Raw genomic sequence first — 21,996 nt, forward strand, 5'->3', positions numbered from 1 at the left:
TCAACAATCACCCGACGACGACGCATAAGGATTTTCTTTTCATTTTGGCTGCAGCATTGAAAATCTTTATATGACGCCCTTATTTAACTCTTGTGTGTGTGTGTGTGTGTGCTCAAATTTATGCGAGAGTTTCCTGTTTCAATTAAATTTTATTAGTGATAATAAAATTTTACGAGCTCTTATTGTAATCGAGGGAAAAATGTCAAGAAAATGCCAATGAAAATGTGAAGCTATTTCATTGCGTACTCACTACAAAAATGTTTGCCAAAGTTCAACCAGACGCATAACTCACAAAATAACCGAAACAGATTTAAATCGGAAATAATATCTAGCTCTAGTATATGGTATATGGTATGCATGCCGAGCAAGAATTAAAGGAATGATTGACATGATTCGATTGAAGCTTCAACAATTTCCGCTTTGACGACGTCATCGCCAGGTTCGAGCTGCTCAAAGCCAAGCGGAGGCTGACGAGAGAGGACATTAATAAGCATAATATACATGATGACGTCGTTCGTAACGCCTACACGTCCATTTTCATGACCATGTCCATGTCCATGCCCACGCCCACGCGCACGCCCCTTTCCCATGGTAGGGGCAGGCTGCTAATGAAACGCACAGCTGTTCGTCGAGGGGTAAGCAAATAAGTGGGAAGCCATAAATATAGGACTGCAAGGAAAGTGCCATGAAAAGCGAATGCGAAAATGAGTCAAATAAAATTGAAAAGGCTTTTTTTTCCGGCTGCAGAATGTGTTAAAGGCCTGAGAAAACGCCTGCTCAATGCTCAAAGGAAATGCTTCGTAAGCAAACAAACTGCCAGACAGAGGGGCATACACAGCAACAACAACAACAAAAGACAAAGTATGGTAACTCACATTACGTATACGCAGCGTGCGATAGAGACAATAAAAACACGTTGCGTACCAAATGCCATTAAAGCGGAAGCATCGCCAACGCCTACGCCCAGCCACGCCCAGCGGCATTTCCTTGCCCATACAGAAAAGGAAATTATGGCAAAATGGCAAAACAAAAACTCGAGATGATTGTTAAGCGTTTCTTGGAGGTGAAAACTTGTAAAGCTAAGGCCCGTTCGCTACATTAAACCAGAAAAGCGGACCAGATGCCTCCAGTATCAATGTGGTCTATGTGGATTTTGCATGCTGCACGGAAATACCGTAAAATCCAATTTAATCGCGTAATTTACGCATGATTGGCAGCGAAAATGTTTTACACCCGATGACAACAAACAACGGCGCGTCTTGAAAGCTTTTCTTCTTTTTTCTTTTTTGCTGTCGATTTTTCCGTTTTCAGCGCTTTCGAAATGTAAATAAAACCGAAAATAGCGCGTGAGAGGGCGATGCGTAAAACTGCGTGAGAGGCGCTGCGTGATGACGTCGCCGCCTACGCGCTGACAAAAAGAAGAAAAAAATAAAAAAAAAAAAAAGCGCCAAGGAAACCTAAATTCGAAACGAAACGAAGAAACGAAATAAACAAAACAAAATCGAAAAATAGACGCCGACAGCGCGCGTTCAAATTCAATATAACGGGCAAAAATCAAAATGGCGGCCAAATTGCGTCGCAGTATTTTGAATGAAGAGCTTGGGCGGCTGCCATTTTGTTTTTGCCTCTTCTTTCTTAGCGCCATCTCACTCGCACCATCATCTCGAAACTAAAAAGGTGTGCACACGCGCGTGTGTGTGTGTTTCTGGCCTTTGCAGGGCTTTTGGACCAGCCGGCCGGCTGGCTATGTGGACAGAAAAAACACTTTCACAGGTAAATGTAATACTCGACGGATTGGCCATTTATAAACCAACCGGCACAGCAGGTGAAAGTGTGTTTACATTGAATTCAAGATTTCACAGATTCCTGAAACTCCAATATTTTTCAACATATAGATCAGATCCAGGGTTTTTACTGATTTGTTTATAAAGCTATCAACTTAAAGTACTTGTACTCTATTTAAGGGTCTGCAGACAAGTGAAAAAGCTTATTCTAGCAAAAGTTTAGTCCAGAAAACCGCATATTGAGACAGTTATTTGATCAAGCTTGTGCTTAAAAAAGTTGGGAATTCTAAGCCAAGAAATTTTGGAATTTTAAAATATTAATTTTAATTAAATATCAATTTATGCTTGTTAATTATTTTAATGTTAATATAGTAATTGCAATTATCCTTTTTATCCTATTTGAATGAAATGTAACTGATAAACAAAAATTAAGAAACTGTTTAACATTTCAAGACTTGTGCATAAAGTTATCAATTGCAACTTATTCAATTATAGGCACATTTGTTGACATTGCGTTAAGTGCATGTAGTGAAATCGCTTTCCACTTGAGTTCTTGACACTTGGCGCTGCTCAACAAATTCAACTAACTGGTTCCGCCAGCTGTGATAAGCCATATACGATAAGCATGCGAGATTTACAATCGCAGTGCGTCGCGGGATTTCAGGATTTGATATTCGACTGACACTTGAGCTGCTGATGCTGCTGCTGATACTGCTGCTGTTGATTCCCCCTGGGGGCATGGAGTAAGTTGCCACTGTCAATTTAAACTGCGCAGCGTTGGCCCACAAATTTGTTGAAACCAACAGCAGCTTGCCACACACACACACACGCACACTAGCTCATACAGAATCAGATTGTAACAATTTGGGAAAGCAGGAGGAAAACTGTTGCAGTTGCACTTCCACTTCAAATTACGATCAAATTGGATGCCAGCCTCGGGGCGCAGAAACTGTTGCAATGCTTTTGAATGGCGTTGAAATGCCAGCACACACACACACAACACGCATTTATTTACATACACACATCACACACACAAACATTACACACACATCACACACACACACACTGCACATCAAACAATTGCTGTGCCCTCTTTCCACCAACTTTGGCCCCCTTTTTTTTTGCTGTCGAACATTTTAATTTGATTAAATTTCATGTGACCCAAATACCGGAAACAGTTATTTTTGGTTGCCCCAGACGCGCTTCCCCAAAGTGACAATGGCCGCCACATTAGGAAGCAAAAAAAAACAAAATATATATATATATATACATGTATAGGGAAAGATACAACGAAAAGAAGAACAAGAAGAACGAGCGAAATCAAGTTTAGGGTGGGGCATTCGCACGGCTGGGGGAGGGTGTCTAAATTATGCGAGGGTTGCCCCATTGCTGTTTGTACAGCCAACAACGCGAAGACAAAGCACAACAAACAACCGCCTGACATTGTCGATGACGTTGCCGCGACTTTGCTGACGTTGATGTCTTCTCTTTTCTATACACTTTTCGCTGCTCTGCCAGCCGCATGAAAAGCAATTTTCATGCGTGGCTTCTTCTTTGTTAAATATGTCTGAAATATGTGTGTGTGTGCGTGTGCGTGCGTGTGCGTGTGTCAGCGGGCGGTCAACATTGCTGCGTATTTCCGCCACAGAGCCCTAAGTCGTGCCCAAACCCAAGCCCAGACCCAGGCCAAGAGAGCCGGTTTTTCTTCAAAGCAAACGCAATAATAGCAACAACAACAACAACACACACACACGCACAATCAGCTCAGAGCGTGCGTAAAGTGCGTAACTGTCGCTGTGGCTCCGTTTTTCGAAACGGGTTTTCTGCGGGGAGACAACACAAGCACACACACACACATCCATGCACACGCACACGCACAGCGGTCGCCTCCACACATTGCTCCGTCCTTATCTAAAATCAAGCATCTCTCTCGCACACTCAACCAGCGCTGTGATACCATGGTGTGTACAGCTGTTTTCTGTTTATCTCGCACTTTCCGCTTCTTCTTTACATTCGTGTTTTTGTTTACGTTCTGTGGCACGCACACGACCATCGAGCGACCCAACAGCAGCAGCAGCAGCACTTCCAGTTTCACACACACACACACACACACACACGCCCGCACCCCCATTCCCACTCACGAGCCCAGCGTGTGCATGAGTATCTGCATGTACGTGTGCCTATGTGTGTGTGTGTGTGTGTGTGTTTGTAGTTGTAGCAAGCTGCCCTTTGATACACGGCGAGCGTCTTTTGGGGTCTAGCCTCGTCCTGCATTAGATATAACAGGCTGTACGCGCTATATTGCGCACTGGGCTTTTCATGCAACTCCTTGTGGCAACCCTCACATTAAATAACAGCCGAGCATTTGCCACGCTCCGCGCACCAAACGCAGCGCCAACGCTTTCACTTTTAAATTAAGTCATAATTTTATACGCAAAAAAAAAAAAGAAACGAAACAACGCAAAGGCCGAAGCAAAATACAAAAAAATTTTAGCTTAACCTACATTTTGTGCGAGCGTATAAAAAACTGCGCAATAAAAGATCACAAAAAAAAAATGATAATAATAAAAAATATGCGGCGTAAGACTCGATTGAGTCTGTGTCTTTTATCAAGTGGTTTTTGTTTCTTTTAAGTGTCTGTCGGTAAAAATAATAAAAGCTCGACATTTTTAGACTTTGTGTTAAGCTTCCGGGTTGCTTTTAGGCCAGGCAACAGAAATAGAAAACGGCTTGAAAAACTGTTTATCATATTTTTATATAGATGAGATCTTGTGAAATTCTTGTGCATGCTCATTATATTTATTTATTCATTAGCTATAAAGCTAAAGTTCGATATGTTGGTTACTTTGTTATCAGTTTTACCTTTTGAACTAAATTTTACCTAGAAAACCTGGCGACAAAACTTTGCCCTCAAGCATATACATTTTTCTTAAGCATTAATGCAAATAAAAAGTTGCATAAAACATTTAAATATATATATTATTATACAATAGTCACTTATTTGAATTGAAAGCATTTTCTTGGATTTATTATAGAATTTTTTATTTTTTTTGTATTACACCCAATGACTATGGTTAAAAAGGGTAAATTTATTTTAGTGAAAATACATATATGTAACAGGCAGGAGAAAGCATCTCCGACCCCATAAAGTATATATATTCTTGATCAGCGTCAATAGCCGAGTCGATCTAATCACGACCGACTTACAATTTTGTTTCGAGTTCCAGGGCAATACGCGTTTCTAAGTATAATCGATAACTTGTCCCATTGCCAAGCAATCGATAAAAATCGATATCGAAATCCTGTTTTTTAATGATTATACATGCAGCTTTTAAAATAACATATAAAGATCGAATATCTTTCATTTTGTAGCTACCGCCTGATGCCCTAGCAAGGTATCTCCTAGTCGGGCACTCCCTACTTGAGCCCGCTCACTTGTTTCAAGTCACATTTCTAATCTTTAGAGTTGAAACTAATGCATAGAATCGCTTAATTAGCACTAAATAAAATCAGTTGTTCGTTATCTATGGATATTAAAAAACTGCCGATAACAGCTCTTGATTTGTCATTTGCGTATGTGTGTGTGTGCGCGTGTGTTTGTGTATCTGTCCACAGTGCCCACATATTCAGCATTTACGCCTGCTGCCAATAATCTATTCAATCTCCGCCGTTTATGAGGCATTTGCCAAGCACTTTGTGAAAATGTCTCTTCGACAGAGTCCCTTTTCAATAAATAAGGAAAACCCAATCCCAATAGCCAAATCGAAACGTGTCCATGCCGGTGACGATGACTCTGCCTGTGCCTGTACCTCTGCCTGTGGCTGGGCTCTAGCTAAAGCGTTTGGCAATCCTGTCGGTGCCTGCCGCCCGCTCCCTACCCCGTCTGTCTGGATATGGGACTGCCTGCTCTGCCTGGTCTGGCAACGGCTAACGACCTGCCACGGGGTCTCGAGTTTTCGCTCGCTGCATTGCTATGGTTTTACGATGGCAGCAAACAATTTTTGGGCTGCGTGCCGTTTGCCTTTTCTGTATTTGTGTGTCGTTTCCATTTTTTTTTGTATCTTGTTGAAAGCAGCTAAAAAATGACAGGCTGGCAGGTCACTGCGAACCCCTCTTCAACTCGCCAGGCAGCCAGCTCTGCGTATTTGCTGCACTCTAATGACTAATTGACCTTGCGACCCGATCGGCAGGTAAAGCCGCATTGGCCCGACCTAAGCAAAATATCACTTAAAGAAAAAATCGCTCTAATTGGAAGCGATAAATTTTCTGGCTACTCGTAAACAAGAATAGCATAAGGTATATCATATAATATTTGTTATTTTTTTTTGTACATTAACTCAAATCGGTCAACAAGCTGCAATGACCTTTTTTTGAGTGGACAACATGGAAGGTTGAACGACATTTTAGCCACTCTCGGGTTTGGGGTCTGGGGTCTATCCACTTTTATTTAACTTTTGTTTTTTTTTTTTGAGTTAAATTTTAGCTTACAGATGTCTACGTTGTGGGACTGTGACGAAAGGCATCAAGAATGTTGCTTGTTGTTCCTCAAATGTCAGAGTTTTCATTTCTTTTTTGGCGACCCAAATGCCCAGTTATGGTCAGCAAGTGACAAATGACTCATTTGGTAATAGACAACAAAAGTTTTAAAGACATATGAAAAGCAAAACAAAACAATACGAAGAGCACAAATTTGTAGCTTGGACTCTTCCTCGATGGAAAAACTCGTTTGTTAACTGAACAATCTCAATCTTTTGGGTGCTTGATTCTAAGCAAAGGGAACGTCTGAAACTGAAGGTGAGCCCAAAAACCAAAATCTAAACGACTTTCAAAAAATACAAAACAAAATGCAGGCAGCTCGTTTCAGTTTTTGATTTTGTTTTGGTTCAGTTTTTTTTCTTCTTTTTTGTGCTTTTTGTTATTGGCTTTAATAGTTTGGCTGTGGCGGCCTTAAAAGCCGCAACACCCATGCATACACACATCACAAATGCACACCTGACACACACACACACACACACACACGCCACATAGACAAAGCTTGTGTGTGTGCTTGTGCCAGCTTGGTATGTGGGTCAATTTGAAATGGTTTTTGATCAATGCAAAAGACCCGCTTGAATGATTGAAAGCAAAAGGAAACCGATATTGATATATTGACTGCTATATAATTTGACAATAAATATTAAAAAGCTTTTAAAAATGTTAATCGAATTGATAGCAACAATTTAGACAGCATTAAGCGTATTACTTAAGACATATCAAAGGAATTCAAAAGTGAAGCGCTTCTTGTCAAAGTTAAAAGAGAAAAATCCCAAAACAGTTTCAACTTCCTTGGACTTGCCTTCCCTTTCCCCTTTCACTCTGCTGTAAGTAAATGCAATTCCCTTGAGTTATTTTTGCAGCTTTCTTGACAGAAGTAAAAAACGAAACTACCTTTAGCAAGCGCACAGAACTTGTTAAACAACAGCGGGAAAAAAACGCTTTTCACTTTCTTTGGGTCAACATTTTTTTCTTTCTTTTCTTCGTGTAGCCGACAACGTGACAGACAGTCAAACAGTCGAGATATATTGCGACCAGTTGCGGGCCAGTTGCCATTGCCACTGCCATTGACATGGTCAACAAAAATTGCAGTACTTTTTGACTGATGACAAATAAAAGCAACAACAAGAAAAGAATAAAATAATGATACAAAAAAATTAAATCAAGTTTGTATACTTTACTAACTTCTTCAATTGTCAAAATCGGTCGCACAGAGAGGGAGAGAGAAAGGGAGAGCGAGAGAAATGCGAAGAGCTCTCAAAACTAATTGCAAGACAGATCAGGGCCAAGCCCCCAAGCACGAACCAAAGTAAAGAATTCAACATTAAGTCGAATGCGAACTTCAACAAAATGCGCCTTAAATGCAGTTTTTTATACCCTTACAACAAAGAGACATCTGCGATGCCATAAAGTATACATATGTATTCTTGGTCAGCATCCGAGTCTCTTTCCATTTTTTAAGCTATCGTCATGGATCTGTGCATATGGCAGAATCGGTCAGTTCAGTTTAACATATAACTACCAGAAAAATTATATCTTGAAAATTGGGGTTTTTTCTGAAAAGCTTCTTTTATTTCTAGATATTTTGCTTATGCTTCTTATCAACATTGGACTACTATATATCATTTCGATCGAATAGAAAAATGATCAAAAAATTAATTATTATTTATTTTGATAAGCTTTTCGGTTTTCATGATATCTTGACCAAACTCAGCAATTACGACCCTCCTCTCTATGTTTCCAACTCATCTGCCAAGCCGTAAGCCATATCTCTGCAAGGGTATTTTATCTTCGGTTGCCGTTCTTTTTCTTTTGTATCAGCTTTTTGGGAACACGAAACACATGAATGTATGTCAGTCCGCTGCTCGACGTAGTTGCGTGTAAAATACACGAGCAGCATTTTCAATGTCATTAAAATAAATTTGCTTTTAAATGCATTTTGCAGAGGGGAGAGAACTGGCAATGGGTCTGGCCATGCCATGCCCTGCGGAAGTGCGAGCTAACAAATCGCTGCTTGGCTACTTGTCTTAAGACGGCAGTCGAGCATTTGCTGCCGCAGTTAACGCATAAACAGCAAAGCTCCAGGCAAAAAAAAAAAAAGAATAAAAACAAATAAAAGAAAAATATGAGAATAAGTTGATAAATGGCGCCTGACATTTGCACGAAGAGTTGCGCTTAATTTGAACCTTTAATCATATTGGCTTGGTTAATAATATAGGGCTGTCTGCCGAGCTGGCCACTGATTCATTGGCTGGTAATTAGGCGCCTGACGCGGCGTATACGTCATCGTAATTGAAATGAAAATGCAAGCAACAAGTTTCTCGCTCAAATAACCTTAGAATAAATTGCCTCACGTTTCCGTCAAACACACACAAGCGCACGCACACACAGACGCACACATATCTACTGCTACACTCCCCAACTAGTTTGGCCGGCTCTCGAGCTTTTGTATGTGTGTGTTTACTCAGTGCCATAAACAAAAGGCTGTTGCTCAAGTCGAACAAAAATTCAAATTCAAATATTTTTTTAGACTGCGTTTTCCCCATTTACGTAGCAACAAACAACAACAACAACATCAACAACAAGAAACAACGACAAGCAAAACAACAATGGCTCATTGTATAAAATATGAAACTGGCTCGCAGCAGACAAAGCACGTGAGCATCACATGCCCCAACATCTATGCGAGGACAGCCTTAGATACAGATACATAACTTTATACATCTGCATATTTCAGTTGTTGTTGTTGTTGCTTTTTACATCTACATTATGATTATGAAACTGAGTTTAAGCCCAATTGTTGATTGACTTGCGGGAAACAGCAATAGCTGAAAAAAATAAAAATAAAGAAACACAACACAACACAACACAACAAAGCGTATTTAGATTTTGGGTGTGTAATTCATTTACTAACTAGCTGACCGGCTGGCTAAACAACGTAGCTAATGATGAGGTCATAAACAAATTTTGGTTGAAAAGCGCAAGGGCTTAATAAAGCAAGCTGAAATCGGCGGCATGTTGGCTTTAAGCTGGAAAAATTGTGGTAAAGCTAACTAAAAGTTTACTGAAAGCCAGAAAAACTAAAACTAAGCTAACTTTAAGCTTAAGTTAAGCTGGAAAAATATTAGTTAAGAAACTTAATGCTTATTTCGATCTAGAAAAAGTAAATTTAAGCTAGGTTAAAGCTTACCTTAATTGTAGTTAAGCTAACTGAAGGCTTACCTAAGCAAGAAAATTTTATTAACAAGCTTACGTAAAGCTAACTTTAGCTAGAAAATTGTAGTTCATATAACTTTAAGCTTACATAAAGCTAGAAAAGTTGTAGTTAAGTTAACTTTAAACTTATTTAAAACTTAAAAAATCGTTGCTTAGTTAATTTAAAGTTTACGTTAAGCTGAACAAATAATAATTAAACTAACTAAACGCTTGCGAATGCTCCCAAGTATCCACTCAATATTTGCAAAAATAGACTAATTATTTATTAAACACCAACTTTTACAGTCAATTTTATTGAAAAAGTTTATGTGCTTGAACTCAGGGGTGAAATATTTTTAGAAACTGCATAAAAAGTGTGACCATATTTTGTTGTGTTAGAAAAAAACAAAAAAAAAAAACACAATCGAGAAACCTTAGGCATGTTAGGGCCACATTGGAATGAGATGTTGTCGCTACGCATCCGTTAGATACATTGAGGCTCGCGCGCTCTTCGAGATACAACTACACATACGCACACACACACATGAAAGACGCTTACTGACAAACGTATTGACAAGCCACACGGAACAGATACGCGCAGCTGAGTTGGCATTGAGACTGGCTATCTGCGGCTGTAGCTGTATCTGTATCTGTATCTGTATCTGTGTATCTGTGCATTTGTGTATCTCATAGTTAGCGCACGCCCCAGTGCAGTGCAACAATTGCAAACGTACGAGTATTTAGCGATTATTAGTTAAAAAGCTATAGCAGATAGAGAACAGGCGGGCAAAAAGAAAAAAAAATACAAAATAAAACAACTAGCGAGTGTAGGAAGTAGATACGAGGAATGAGCGCAAGCAAAAGGCAAAATATAAGCGACAGAGAAAGAGAGAGATACGTAGAGATAGATAGAGGAGGTAATGTAGAAAACGCAGTTCGAGGCCGATGCCGGTCTCAGTCGTGGAAGGTGCGTATGTATCTCACAGATACAAATACATATAGTACAACATGCAGCGGCATTTATTTAACTACACATGTATCTATGACATCTATCAACAATAATTTTATGTATCTGCTTGACTTATGACGCAATTAAGCAGCAACAATTCCAATGGCGAACAATCTACATAATTAGTCGAAAAGCGTCAGAATTGCGAGAATTGAACGCCCCATCAACATAGATCCAAGTAGCATATAGTATGTTTATCTAACCCTGAACATGCAACGCACATTGCTTTTCGTTTTTGGTCTATCGCATTCTTTCACGAATTTAATGCTAAACAAATTTTTTATTACGACATCGATGGCATCGTCATTGGCATCGGCATCGGCATCGAAACCGAGCGATTCTATAAATGCCCCAACGATGCTTCACACTCTAATCGTGCGGGCTGCTCGTCGCTCGAGTGACGTAATTTTGTTGGGGCTGTGGTCGGAGACGGAAGATTTTGGAGCATAGCTTCGCAGTACTGAACGTGAACCCCGATGAATTCAGTTGTTTTCGCAGAAACAAACAGTTGCCCCATACAAAAGAGTCTTAAACCAATTGTTCATTATGTTATCAATTTATATATAGAACAGATATTATACAGGAATGGAGGTTAGCCCGGTTATTTATTCATGGAATGATATATCTTTAAAAATAATGATATAAAATTAAGATGAATAAGTGATCAGCCAGGCAATTGAAAGGATTTAAGTTTATTTTGTAATAATAAATATAATTATAGTAATAATAATACAATAACAATAATTATAGTAATAACAATAATAATAATGATAATAATAACAATAAAAATAAAAATAATATTAATAAAAAGTAATAATAACAGTTATAATAATTATTTTAACTATAATAGTAATAATAATAATGATAAAAATAAATATAGTAACAATAATTTTACTAATAATAAAACAATAATATCATTAACAGTCATAATAATATCATTGTATAATATCAGTAAACTCTGGAATATATTTTTCTTAAATAGATCATAACATTTAAAATATATTAATTAATTCTTAATGTTATGTATGGAACGATCGCAGAATCAACTCTGAAGCCAGGACATTTTACAGTACCCAACTATAATCATTTTAAATGGCATAATAATTGAATTTAGACGGGAAATGAAATTTCTAAACAAAAAAACAGAAGATGAAAATAACTATTATTACTTTCTATATAGTATAGATATAGATATTAAAATTAGTCAAGGCAGCTTTTATGATAAAAGTTTAGCGAATTGAAAGACTGGCCTCTGTTTCTTGGGTTCTTATGATTCATATAGCAGACGATGATGTCGACAACTGGAGTATAGCAATTTGTTTGGTTTGGCTTTGGATTTGGGCCATCCCGGGGCAGCAGAAGAAGAAGGCCACACTCAGTAAGCCGCGTTAACCCAGTTACGTGACTCTGAAACGCGAAATGCGACCCCCAAAACCAATTTGCCGTGTCACAAAGATATAGAAACACCGAATGCACATAAGTGCACAAAAGCATATACATAATGTGCATAGTATGCGCTGCCATGCATTGTACGGATACATAGATTCAGAGATTCATAGATACATAGATTCATAGATACATAGATATATAGATGCATAGATACATAGATACATAGATGCATAGATACATGTGAAGCGCCCCCCAACATTATAGCTGTGACTCTCACTGGGGCTGTGGCTGGGGCTGACCTTGACACACTTTTTAACGCACGCCACCAGCCCCAGCCCCAGCGCCAGCGCCAGCGCCAGCTGCACAGTTGTCATGTCGTGGGCGGACACAACGTGCAACCAAGTGGAGGCACACAAATCAAATAACCAAAGCTTGCCTCTTTTTTAATATATTTCGATTGAGTTAATTAGCCAAGAAAATAGTTCAATCGCATCTATCGAATGCAAATTGTCGCGAGAAATTACAATTTTAAGCTCTAGAATATAATTTGATTAAATTCTGTTTTAAATAGTTGATCTTAATTTTCTTATCTTTTCAGATATGCTTCCAAATTTCATCCGGAAAAGACAACATATATTATAAATTTCAGTTTGTCTAGACTCTTTTTATAGGGATTTCCCTTATGCTACATGTTAGCCTTAAGACTCTTTATTTTAACTGAGATATTAATGAATACATTTATTTGTATTCAAATTGATTTAAAAACAGACGTTGATAAATAAACAAAAATATTTAATCATTTATTATTTTATATTCAATTGCATTCTCTGAAAGATCAAATCTCAGATCTTAGATCCGAGGAATACTATATATGTATATAGAGTAATATATTCCTGTCAAAACCAAGTTTTTTTATATTCGAAATGCTTTAGATCTCAGCTGTACTCCATGACAAATAGGCAAATCTCCTTAGATTATAATCTTCCTATATAAATTGCGCAGATATTTCATAGTTTACTTGTGTGATTATCGGACACACCCAGAATTAAAACAGATCACTCTAGGATTATGTTGGATTTAGCTTGTTTGTAGTTTGAGACTCACCTCATTTCCAGCTGTGGTTATCTTGACGACCACCTCATCTTTGGCGACATCGTGCAGGACCACGTCGCCGCTCTGCTCGCGTCCATTGTAGGTGAGAAAGATGCGCTGTCCGGGCTGGAGCTGTATGCTCATAATGGATCGAAAGCCAGGCCCGATAAGGTCCGATTCGCGAAACTCCTTTGTCATGGCGTTGCGGCGCAATGCCTGAGCCGGACTGATGTGCACATTGGCGGCGGCAGCGGCGCGTCGCGTCTCCACAATAACCGATTCCGAGGACGCGGACGAGGACGCGGACGCCGATGCGTTTGCGGTGACGCCAGACGGCAGCGATTGGGTCTTAAAATCGAAACGCACAATATAGCGCGTGTCCGCGTTCAACTGGGCATCGCCCGGTGCCAGGAAGGTGGGCGGCGGCATTGGCTCCGGCGTGGAGGACATGGATGTCGGCGTTTTAACGTCCTGAATGACGCCCGAGTACCAGAGGCCGTCGGGGCCGGGTGCGCACACTTTGGTGCCAATTATTGAGCGTTTGGCCAAACGGCGGCTAGTGGACATTTTCGAGTTAATTTTCTGGGCTATATTAATATATATGTTTCAATTTTTTTTTAAGCGAGCGGCGCGCGCGTTTTACTGGCGTTTTCGTAGCGTTTTTATTTGGTTGCGGCAGTTGCAGAACTTTTAAACGCCTTTTTCTACGTTTTTTGTTTGCTGTTGTTTTAGTTTGTTTGTTGAGTTTTACTATGAATTTAAGACTTGAACTTGGCTTGTTTGGCTGGCAGCAGCATTTTTTGCACTTGACATTTTTGTTGCACACTTCTTTTGTTGTATTGCACTTTTGTTTTTTATTTGTATTTGTATTTTTATTTTATACTTTGAATTTTCAACTTCACTGTATATACTGTATATACACACATATACAGCTGCGTGCACACACGCACACACACACACGAAAACTTTGAGCTTCACTTGGACAACTTGTTGCACACAGTTTTGTTTTTTTTTTTGATTATTTAATAAAAGTATCTTAAGTCTGGCAAACGTTTTTGGTCAATTTGTACACGTTAATCTTCCTAAGCTCGGATAGTTTTTTGATAATGTTCTTGTGATAGAGCTCCAGGCAGAACGTAACTCGCTGGTTCAGATGCTGATTGAACTGTAAACGCTGGACGGGCGTATTCCTATACAACTGGGGATGCAGTGCATCTGTTTTTCCGGGCAGCTTCACATGCTCGCTGTGCGTCTTCTGTTGGGCGTTGCTGCTGTTGCGTTTGTGCCCAAGCATAATCCAATTTTAGGCGTTGTTAACGTCAGCTTGACAGCCAGTTGCCACTGTCACGGAAACTAAACAATTTCGTTGGCAATTTTCTTTTTTTTTTATTATTGATGTCACATAAAATGTTTGTTTCAGTTTTTGTTCTCTAATCTGTTGGCTAATCGATATGTTTTATATTGTTCTTTGTTGTTGTTGTTGTGGTTGTTATTGTTGTTGTTAAATTGCGCTGATTGGCGTTTTATTTTCTATATGCACATAAATACATATGCCTATGTATGTGTGTGTATATGTATATATATTTATTGCTTGCTTTGCTTTCACGCTGCTTTCGCTGCCGGTCGTTTCACTTTTTCTTCCAAGTTTTTTTCTTTCGTCTCACACACACAGGCACACGCACACAGAACACACTAACAAAGCGCAAGAGAGCAAAATGGATGCAATCTGCTGTTGGTTGCTTCTGATGCTGCACTATTTGTTGGTTGTTGTTATTGTTGTTGTTGCTGTTGTTGTTGCTGTTGCAGCCTTTGTTGATGTTGTTATTATTGCTAGGGCTTACCCAATGCGTTTTGTTGCCTTCAATTAAGAAGCATTCACACTGTTGTCAATTGTTTTCTGCTCAATATATATTTTATTATTTTGGATTGTTTTGATTGTTCGGGTTTTTTGGCGTCTGCGGTGACGACGAGGGCAGCTCGCAATAAGCGCTTATCGGTCTGTACACGAGAGTTGGCTATCAAAGACTGAGCGAGCGAACGACGAGTTACAGTTACGCGCAGCGAGCAGCACTCACACAAGCACACACACACACACACACAAAAACAGCGCTCTTTCGCTATCTCTCTTGCTCTGCCTCTCTGTCTGGGGTGTTGCTCTCTGTTGCTGTTGCTTTTGCTTGCTTGGTTTGTTGTATATTATGCTTTCGTACGTACCTGCTTTGAAAAACAACATAAATGCAGCTGTGTTTGTGTGTGTGTGGCGTGTTTGAGTGTGTGCAAGTTTTTCCCCTGCTGCCAACATAATACGTAAAATACTTGAGAAACATGCTCTTGAAAGCGTCGAAAATGCATTCACCACATACACACACACACGCGCACATACTTACAACATAGGCCTCAATTGAGTTAACAGTCGCGGCTATCGAAAAATGTTAGCATCAAGACTAGCTGTTAATTTGTTATGTCGATGTGTCAAGCTACTGACACTGCAAATGCGTATATATGTAATTACATACACACATGCATGTGTATATACATACATATGTATTTTAATTAGCTTTGCCATTATATACAGCCAAGACAATAAAGAAAATCATTTCCAAATTGGCATTGTCTTCCTCTTTGCCCACGTAATTAACGCCAATTGGTATCAATACGCAGCAGCGCAGTGCGCTTATCAATATGGCCAGCCAGTCAGTCAGCGGGTATGTGCATATGTGTGCGTGTGTCTGTGTCTCTATGACGCCATCATCGCCTGTTTGCCAGCATAACAGCAAATGTCGACGTCGTCGTTTGTTGCTGCTGCCAACCCCAACCCAAAAAAAACTACGCAGTTAACAAAAAGTTAAACACTTGTCAACATTTTTCACAACGTCAACAGAGCGCCGCATAACTCTGTATTTGTATGCATAGCTGTGTGAGTGTGAGAGTGTGCATGTTTATGCCTGCTGTGCGCGATATGAACAACAGAGCGAAGAGAGTGGGAGAGAGAGAGAGAGCGGCAGACGCTGCCAACATGATAACAGCTGTTGTTGGCAGAGCAGCAACAATGTTGCGAAAACAGCTGTTGAGCACAGTAAGCACTCAGCCACATAACAGATGAGAGCACACCACTTGTGTTTGCGCGACTTCCAAGTACTCTGTACTTACTACAATTGTTTATAATTAACAGCTATACTTCACTTATTACTCATGCTACGTTAAGTACATAATATTAATAGCTTATATGGCAAAATATTTAAAAAATTCACTGAGAGCTAAGTAAGTTTTATCCGCTTAAAATATATATGTAATCAGCTATGTATGTTGTATTTTGTAACATCACCGTAACATCAGTCTGATCTTGAATAAATTAAATGTTGTTTAAACATATTGTCAAAATGTATATGCCATGTTAGTTATTTTCCTATTGCAGGGTATTGCTATAAAAATTGCCGGCCGGTTTTCTGTCAACATCACAAGTTTAACAGTTAAAGAGAGCACTTCATTTGTGTACTTGTGTGTGGGTGAGAGCGTGATCTTTTTCTCTTCGCTCTCAGCAACTCACAGCTGTTATTATGCTTTTGTTTACATCGGCAACACCGCGATGTTGCTGCTGTTGTTGATGTCGCTGCTGTGAATATTGAACGCACATACACACATACACACGTGCATACATACATATCTCTGATTTTTGGGGGGCCTCTGTTGTTGCTGTATTATGCTGGCTGTATGTTGTATGCTGTAGCTGTTATATTGGCATTGTTGTTGCCTTTGGAATGACCTCTGTGTAGGCATACCACAGCGACGCCACTGCTGTCAGCATGCGGGGGCTGGCTCGGGGCCGAGGGCTGGGGCTGGGGCTGTCGTTTTCTGGGCGTACGCTGCCTCGATATCCATCAGCGCTACAGGGGCCAATATGCGCACATACCTATACACATACATATGTATGTATGTACATACATACGTATTCATGTACAGGCGCATAGATTTATGCTGTGCTCGTTCGTTGCTGTTGTTGTTGTTTTGATATTTTTGGGGTGGATTTCATGCCTAAAGCATTTGAAAACGCCATTTGCGATAGATGTCCAAATGCGTTGCGTAGTTTACGGTGTGGGTCAAAGGGGGACGTTGTCAAACGTTTTGTAAGCACATATAACTTGCATACATACCTACATATATCTAAAGTCTGTTAGATCAAATAATATCAAATGTTCATTCAAGATTTCACAGATTTTGATCATTGCCTAGCTGAATAAATTTGCATTTGGACAACCTGTAGCCCGCAATGGCGCCCAACTGCAGAGATGTGCTATCTGCCGAAATCAATTAATCATTTCTTGAGTGGAAATTCCTCAGCCGCTAGCAGCAGCAGAAGCAGCAGCAGCAACAGCCACAAATTGTATTCAACGGAGCGTTGCCAGCGCTTGTCGTTGGCCATTACAACAAATACGCAGTTACGAAAACAAAAACAAAAAAAAAACAGCAATAGTAACAACAGCGCAGGGACTGCCGGTGCAATCTGTGTGTTACAAAATCAAACCAAACGAAGAGAAACGCAAAAAGCAAAACCAAAACAAAGCGTTAGATGGAGCAAGACAACAACATAAGGCGCGCTCACACGCACACATGCACACTCACATTTACTCACACTCACTGGCATATTACCAAACTGGAAAATAGGTCAACCAGTCGAGAGAGTAAATCAACAGTCAGCTTGCTCGCTCTAATGCTCACATAGAGTCAAAGAGAGTCTTTGTCGTGTGTGCGTGTGTGTGTGCTGCGCTTAACATTGTAAGAGCGCACGCTTGTCAATTAGAACGGGAACTGCTGTTAGCTAACAGCGTCCTCAATTCGTCTGATTGGAATGAGCGCACGGTGGGCGCTCCGGTGGGTGGCTAAAAAAGTTTTCCTATGCCAAGCTACGAAGCAGTTCCTTGGCTTGGACAACTATTCAGTCACAAAGTTGTGTATTAATTATTGTAAATTAATAATTAATTATGATTTATCTTTTAATTCCTCTGGATATCTTTATTATATTTGTAAAATGTTTGTTTCTTGTAATTTTTGTGTTCATTTTTGTTGCCGTCTATATATTTTCCCCGAGTATTGGCCGCCTTTCTGTACATGCTATGTGTATGTGTGTGCGATTTGGTTTCGATTGCCTTCGAAACCGGATTTTGAAAATACTTCCATAATATGTACTCACATATATCCGTGTGTGTTTGTGTATGTGTGTGTATATATACTTTGAGTATATCATTACATTTCATGAAATTGGGTTTTTTACGTCTTTTATTGGGCGCTGGCCGTTCTGATGGATACCGCAATACGAACTTTCCATTTTCGCCTCAGCTTTTCAGTTTTCATCGACTGCCTTTCAGCCCTGCTCATGCGCAACATTCGATACATTCCTGTCCTTTTCTTCAACTTTGCCGTTGGGGTTGGCCTTCCACTTTCACATCAAACAAGTCAACATTATTCCATTTTTTATCAAGTTAAGAAACGCATTGAACTCAGTTAATGTAAGAGTTGGATATGACTTCTATCGGGAGCTTTGCTATACAGTTACTCAATGAGAAATAACAGCTTTTTTCGGCACGCCGAACATTATATACCCTCCAACGCAAAAAGCAGATGAGCGGTAAAATTTAACACTTGCTACTGTTTTATAGCGAAAATCTATGCCCGATTGTTCTAATATACATATGTACTGATGTACAATATGTACCTTATATGTACTGAGAAATTTCTGTTAAGGGTATATGTTATATACATATACATGCCTATAACTTATTCAAGATTACCTGTTTCAAATTAGATTATGAAACTCTCTTGCGCTCCTTTGCGCTCTCGCGCGCTTACTCTCTCTCTCTCTCGCTGGATGTGTATAAAAAGCTTAGCACCGAGAAATCTGTATTCAAGTGCGAAGCACGGCTCAAAGACAGACATTAAATAGTTTAACAGAAACTTACGCACACACACACCGCTTCCATAAGTAATTCGCGCCTAACACCCTTAAGTTAAATCAATTTTATTAGAAAACTATTTTGAACACACGCACAACGAACACAACCGATCTGCAGGACAGACGCCCACACACTAAACAGCCGCATAAAGCTCACTTCGCCGCCATTCGCACTAATGTAGTGAGAGTGAAGAGCAAACAGTTATTATAACTCCTGCACTCACAACTAAGCTAACGGGATCAAAAGCGCTGCGACCAATGGCATGTACGCAGTGCAGATTTCAATTGCCTCTCCTTGTCTAACCAACCACGCTGCTCTGCACTGCACTGCAATGCGCCAATGAAGTGTTAGCAATGGATGAATAAAGAATCTCTCGCGAGTTCCTATCATGTGCTTAACCGTTATTTGGGTTTTTAATTCTGGCTCAACAGTTGGATCTTTGCAAGTTCAGAGTTCAATTGAGAAAGCGAATTGGTTATTTTGGTTTTATAGCTAGAGTGAACAAAGTTTGAGTAATGACTAATGATGAGCTTCTCAATAGATCGATTTGTATATTTTTGTTACGTGGGCGTGGCAAATCGGAAAAATTGATCTAATATTTGCATAAATTTGCCAACTTGCTAGTACTATTATTATAATAATTAAGTATTTTTCATAGACTACAGTTGCATTTAAATCAGAGAGCTCGTAATTTAAATCAGTAGCTTTCTTTTTTTGTGTCTTTCATAATTTAACAGGATCTCGAAACTATCGCTTGAAACTATAGCTTCTATATCTATTCATTTTCTTTATGTACAAATCTTTCATTTCATTTGCTATGAATATAAATGAGTCCAATTGCTGCTTTCTCAGCTGTCCAGCTGTGTGTGTGTGCCACGAAAGTGTGTGTCAAGTGTCCATCAAAGCTGTCAGAGGCCAAAGCTGGGCGCTACGCCAACAGCCAACCTCGGTGGCATTGAAATTGGGATTAAAAACGGTTGCAAGTTGCGTGCTGGCTCAATTAGAATGCTTGTTGCCATTGTTTGCTGCTTGTTGTTGTTCTTCTTGTTGTTTGCCAGGGGGTGAGGGGTCAGCGTTGAGCACATAATGAAAATCAAGTTAGCAAACGCGTCGTGTGATTGATGTGCACACGTCAGCGCCAGGAAGCATAAATTCTAGACAAAGATGAGCGCTGAAATATGCTGAAACAAAGTGCGCTACGTTCCGGACTGTGGCAAGCCAAGACGCCAAGTTGCCAGTTGCCAGTTGCCAGTTGCCAGTTGCCAGTTGCAGATACAAATTGATGTCATGTCCAGCATTTTGACAACCGGTTGGCCACAGTTCGCTGGAGCAAGAGACGCGGCACCTGTATGACAAAAAAAGCAAAGAGAATACTTGACATGGCTAACAAACTAATTTCACCGATCATCGAATTGCCGCTCCCCGTGCCACACACACACACACACACACACACATACACAACTGCGCTTGGTCTTTGCCCCTGGGCTGTGCGTGGCAATGTTGACAGTCGGTCATAAATTTTTCGTGGAAAGCAGCAACAAGGCAGACAGACATTTTCATTGTGCCAAGCGAGAGACGACATTCGACGACAAAATTGGGCGCAGATCATGGAACTGTTCCGCATCCTACCCCAAAGCTGCGCTCAGTTGTCAGCTATTTGTTGTTGTTGTTGTTGTTGTTGTTGCTGTTATTTTGTGCACTGAACTCTGAACTGCGAGCTCAATTGCCACCACCCATAAATTGTATATTAAATATCGCCTGCAGCACTGTGGCAACTGACGTCGCAGCTTGCAACATACAAAAAATAACTAAAATTAAGTAAATAAAACAAAAATGGGTCGCAACGCAGCGTCAGGCAGCAGCGAAAATATGTTGACCCACATTCCAGGCGCTGCACGAAATTGGCTGTACATATGTGTAAATGCATGTACATATATATGTGCAGGTAGTATGTGTGCGTATTTGTGTCAGGGCCCGGCCAGCCCCCAACCCATTAAAACTCCACTGAACCACACAATCCTCGCAAGCCGCCCAAATTTATAATATGCATCATGAATAACAATTATGGAAATACAATTAAAGATATTAAATAATAAGCCAAGTTTAAAGTAAATAATATTTAAACTAAATTTAAACTCAATTTTAACTAAATCGTACTAATTTTACATGTATAATCAAAACTTTTTAAGTGCAAAAGCTTTATTTACATTTCACCTATCAAAATATGAGAAAAAGATAAATATATCCAAGAATAAAAAAAAAACCAGCAATTGGAATTTGAAAATATATATCTTATAAAATCTTTTGGCAAACAGTTCTATGTATTTCTGGGCAAACTCCAGTCCGGATGCCATGTATTCCATCTCAATTGGATAAACTGGCATCAAGGACAAATTCGCCGTGCCAAGGGCAGCCGCCAGTTACTTGACCCACTTTCTGGCTCTTTGTGCTTGGTACATGTCAGGGCTGCTGGCAGAAACTGGGGCAGCCTTTGCTGTTGGCCCCTACCCTGAAAACGGTGCTCAGCAATGAGCTTTGACACACGCGCTTTAAGCTTTTGCTGTGCGGCAAGCTTTCAGTTAGCTTTTTAGAAGGCTTTCCTCCCACCATTAGGGCTGCTCAGTGCACCAGTAAACATTTTTTCTATAAGAGCCAAAAAGTATGCAACACTTTTGAATATAACAATTTTTTTTGAACTTTTGTAGAGGGTATTAAAATTTAAGTAGAAATACGTAAAGCACAGAAAGAGACAACATCGACCTCATATATGTATATATATATATATATATATTCTTGATCAGCATCAATAGCCGAGTCGATCTAGCCATGCCAGTCTGTCTGTCCGTCTGTCCGTCTTTCTGTCCTTCCGTCTCTAGATTTCTCGAGAATTGTAATTTTTAACGTAGTTCCTCCTAGTGCCTGCGCCTTATGAGTTTGTTTTCCGATAATCGTTAAACACCGTAATCGTAATAGCACAATAATATTTTCTGCTACCAATATCGTCACGATCACGATCACATAAGTTATTGAAGATAACGTTCGCCTC

General features: G+C 39.8%; 1 protein-coding gene across 2 annotated transcripts in view; it reads right to left on the reverse strand.

The window, feature by feature from the left end:
• Glut4EF (Glucose transporter 4 enhancer factor) overlaps positions 1-13,897 on the reverse strand; it is a 148,777-nt gene extending 134,880 nt beyond the window's left edge. Inside the window, exon 1 of one of the 2 annotated variants that reach the window (XM_064694497.1) lies at positions 13,015-13,897. In XM_064694497.1, coding sequence (XP_064550567.1) covers positions 13,015-13,569 — 555 coding nt within the window. In that variant the 5' untranslated portion in view covers positions 13,570-13,897. The remainder of the gene's footprint in view (positions 1-13,014) is intronic. The other variant, XM_064694496.1, reaches the window with a different exon arrangement.
• Positions 13,898-21,996: the final 8,099 nt, after the last annotated feature.

This window comes from Drosophila montana, unplaced genomic scaffold (assembly GCF_035044405.1).
Source record: "Drosophila montana isolate Dmon_TW-CO22-7 unplaced genomic scaffold, ASM3504440v1 contig_3733_1, whole genome shotgun sequence".
In the NCBI taxonomy this organism is placed as follows: domain Eukaryota; kingdom Metazoa; phylum Arthropoda; class Insecta; order Diptera; family Drosophilidae; genus Drosophila; species Drosophila montana.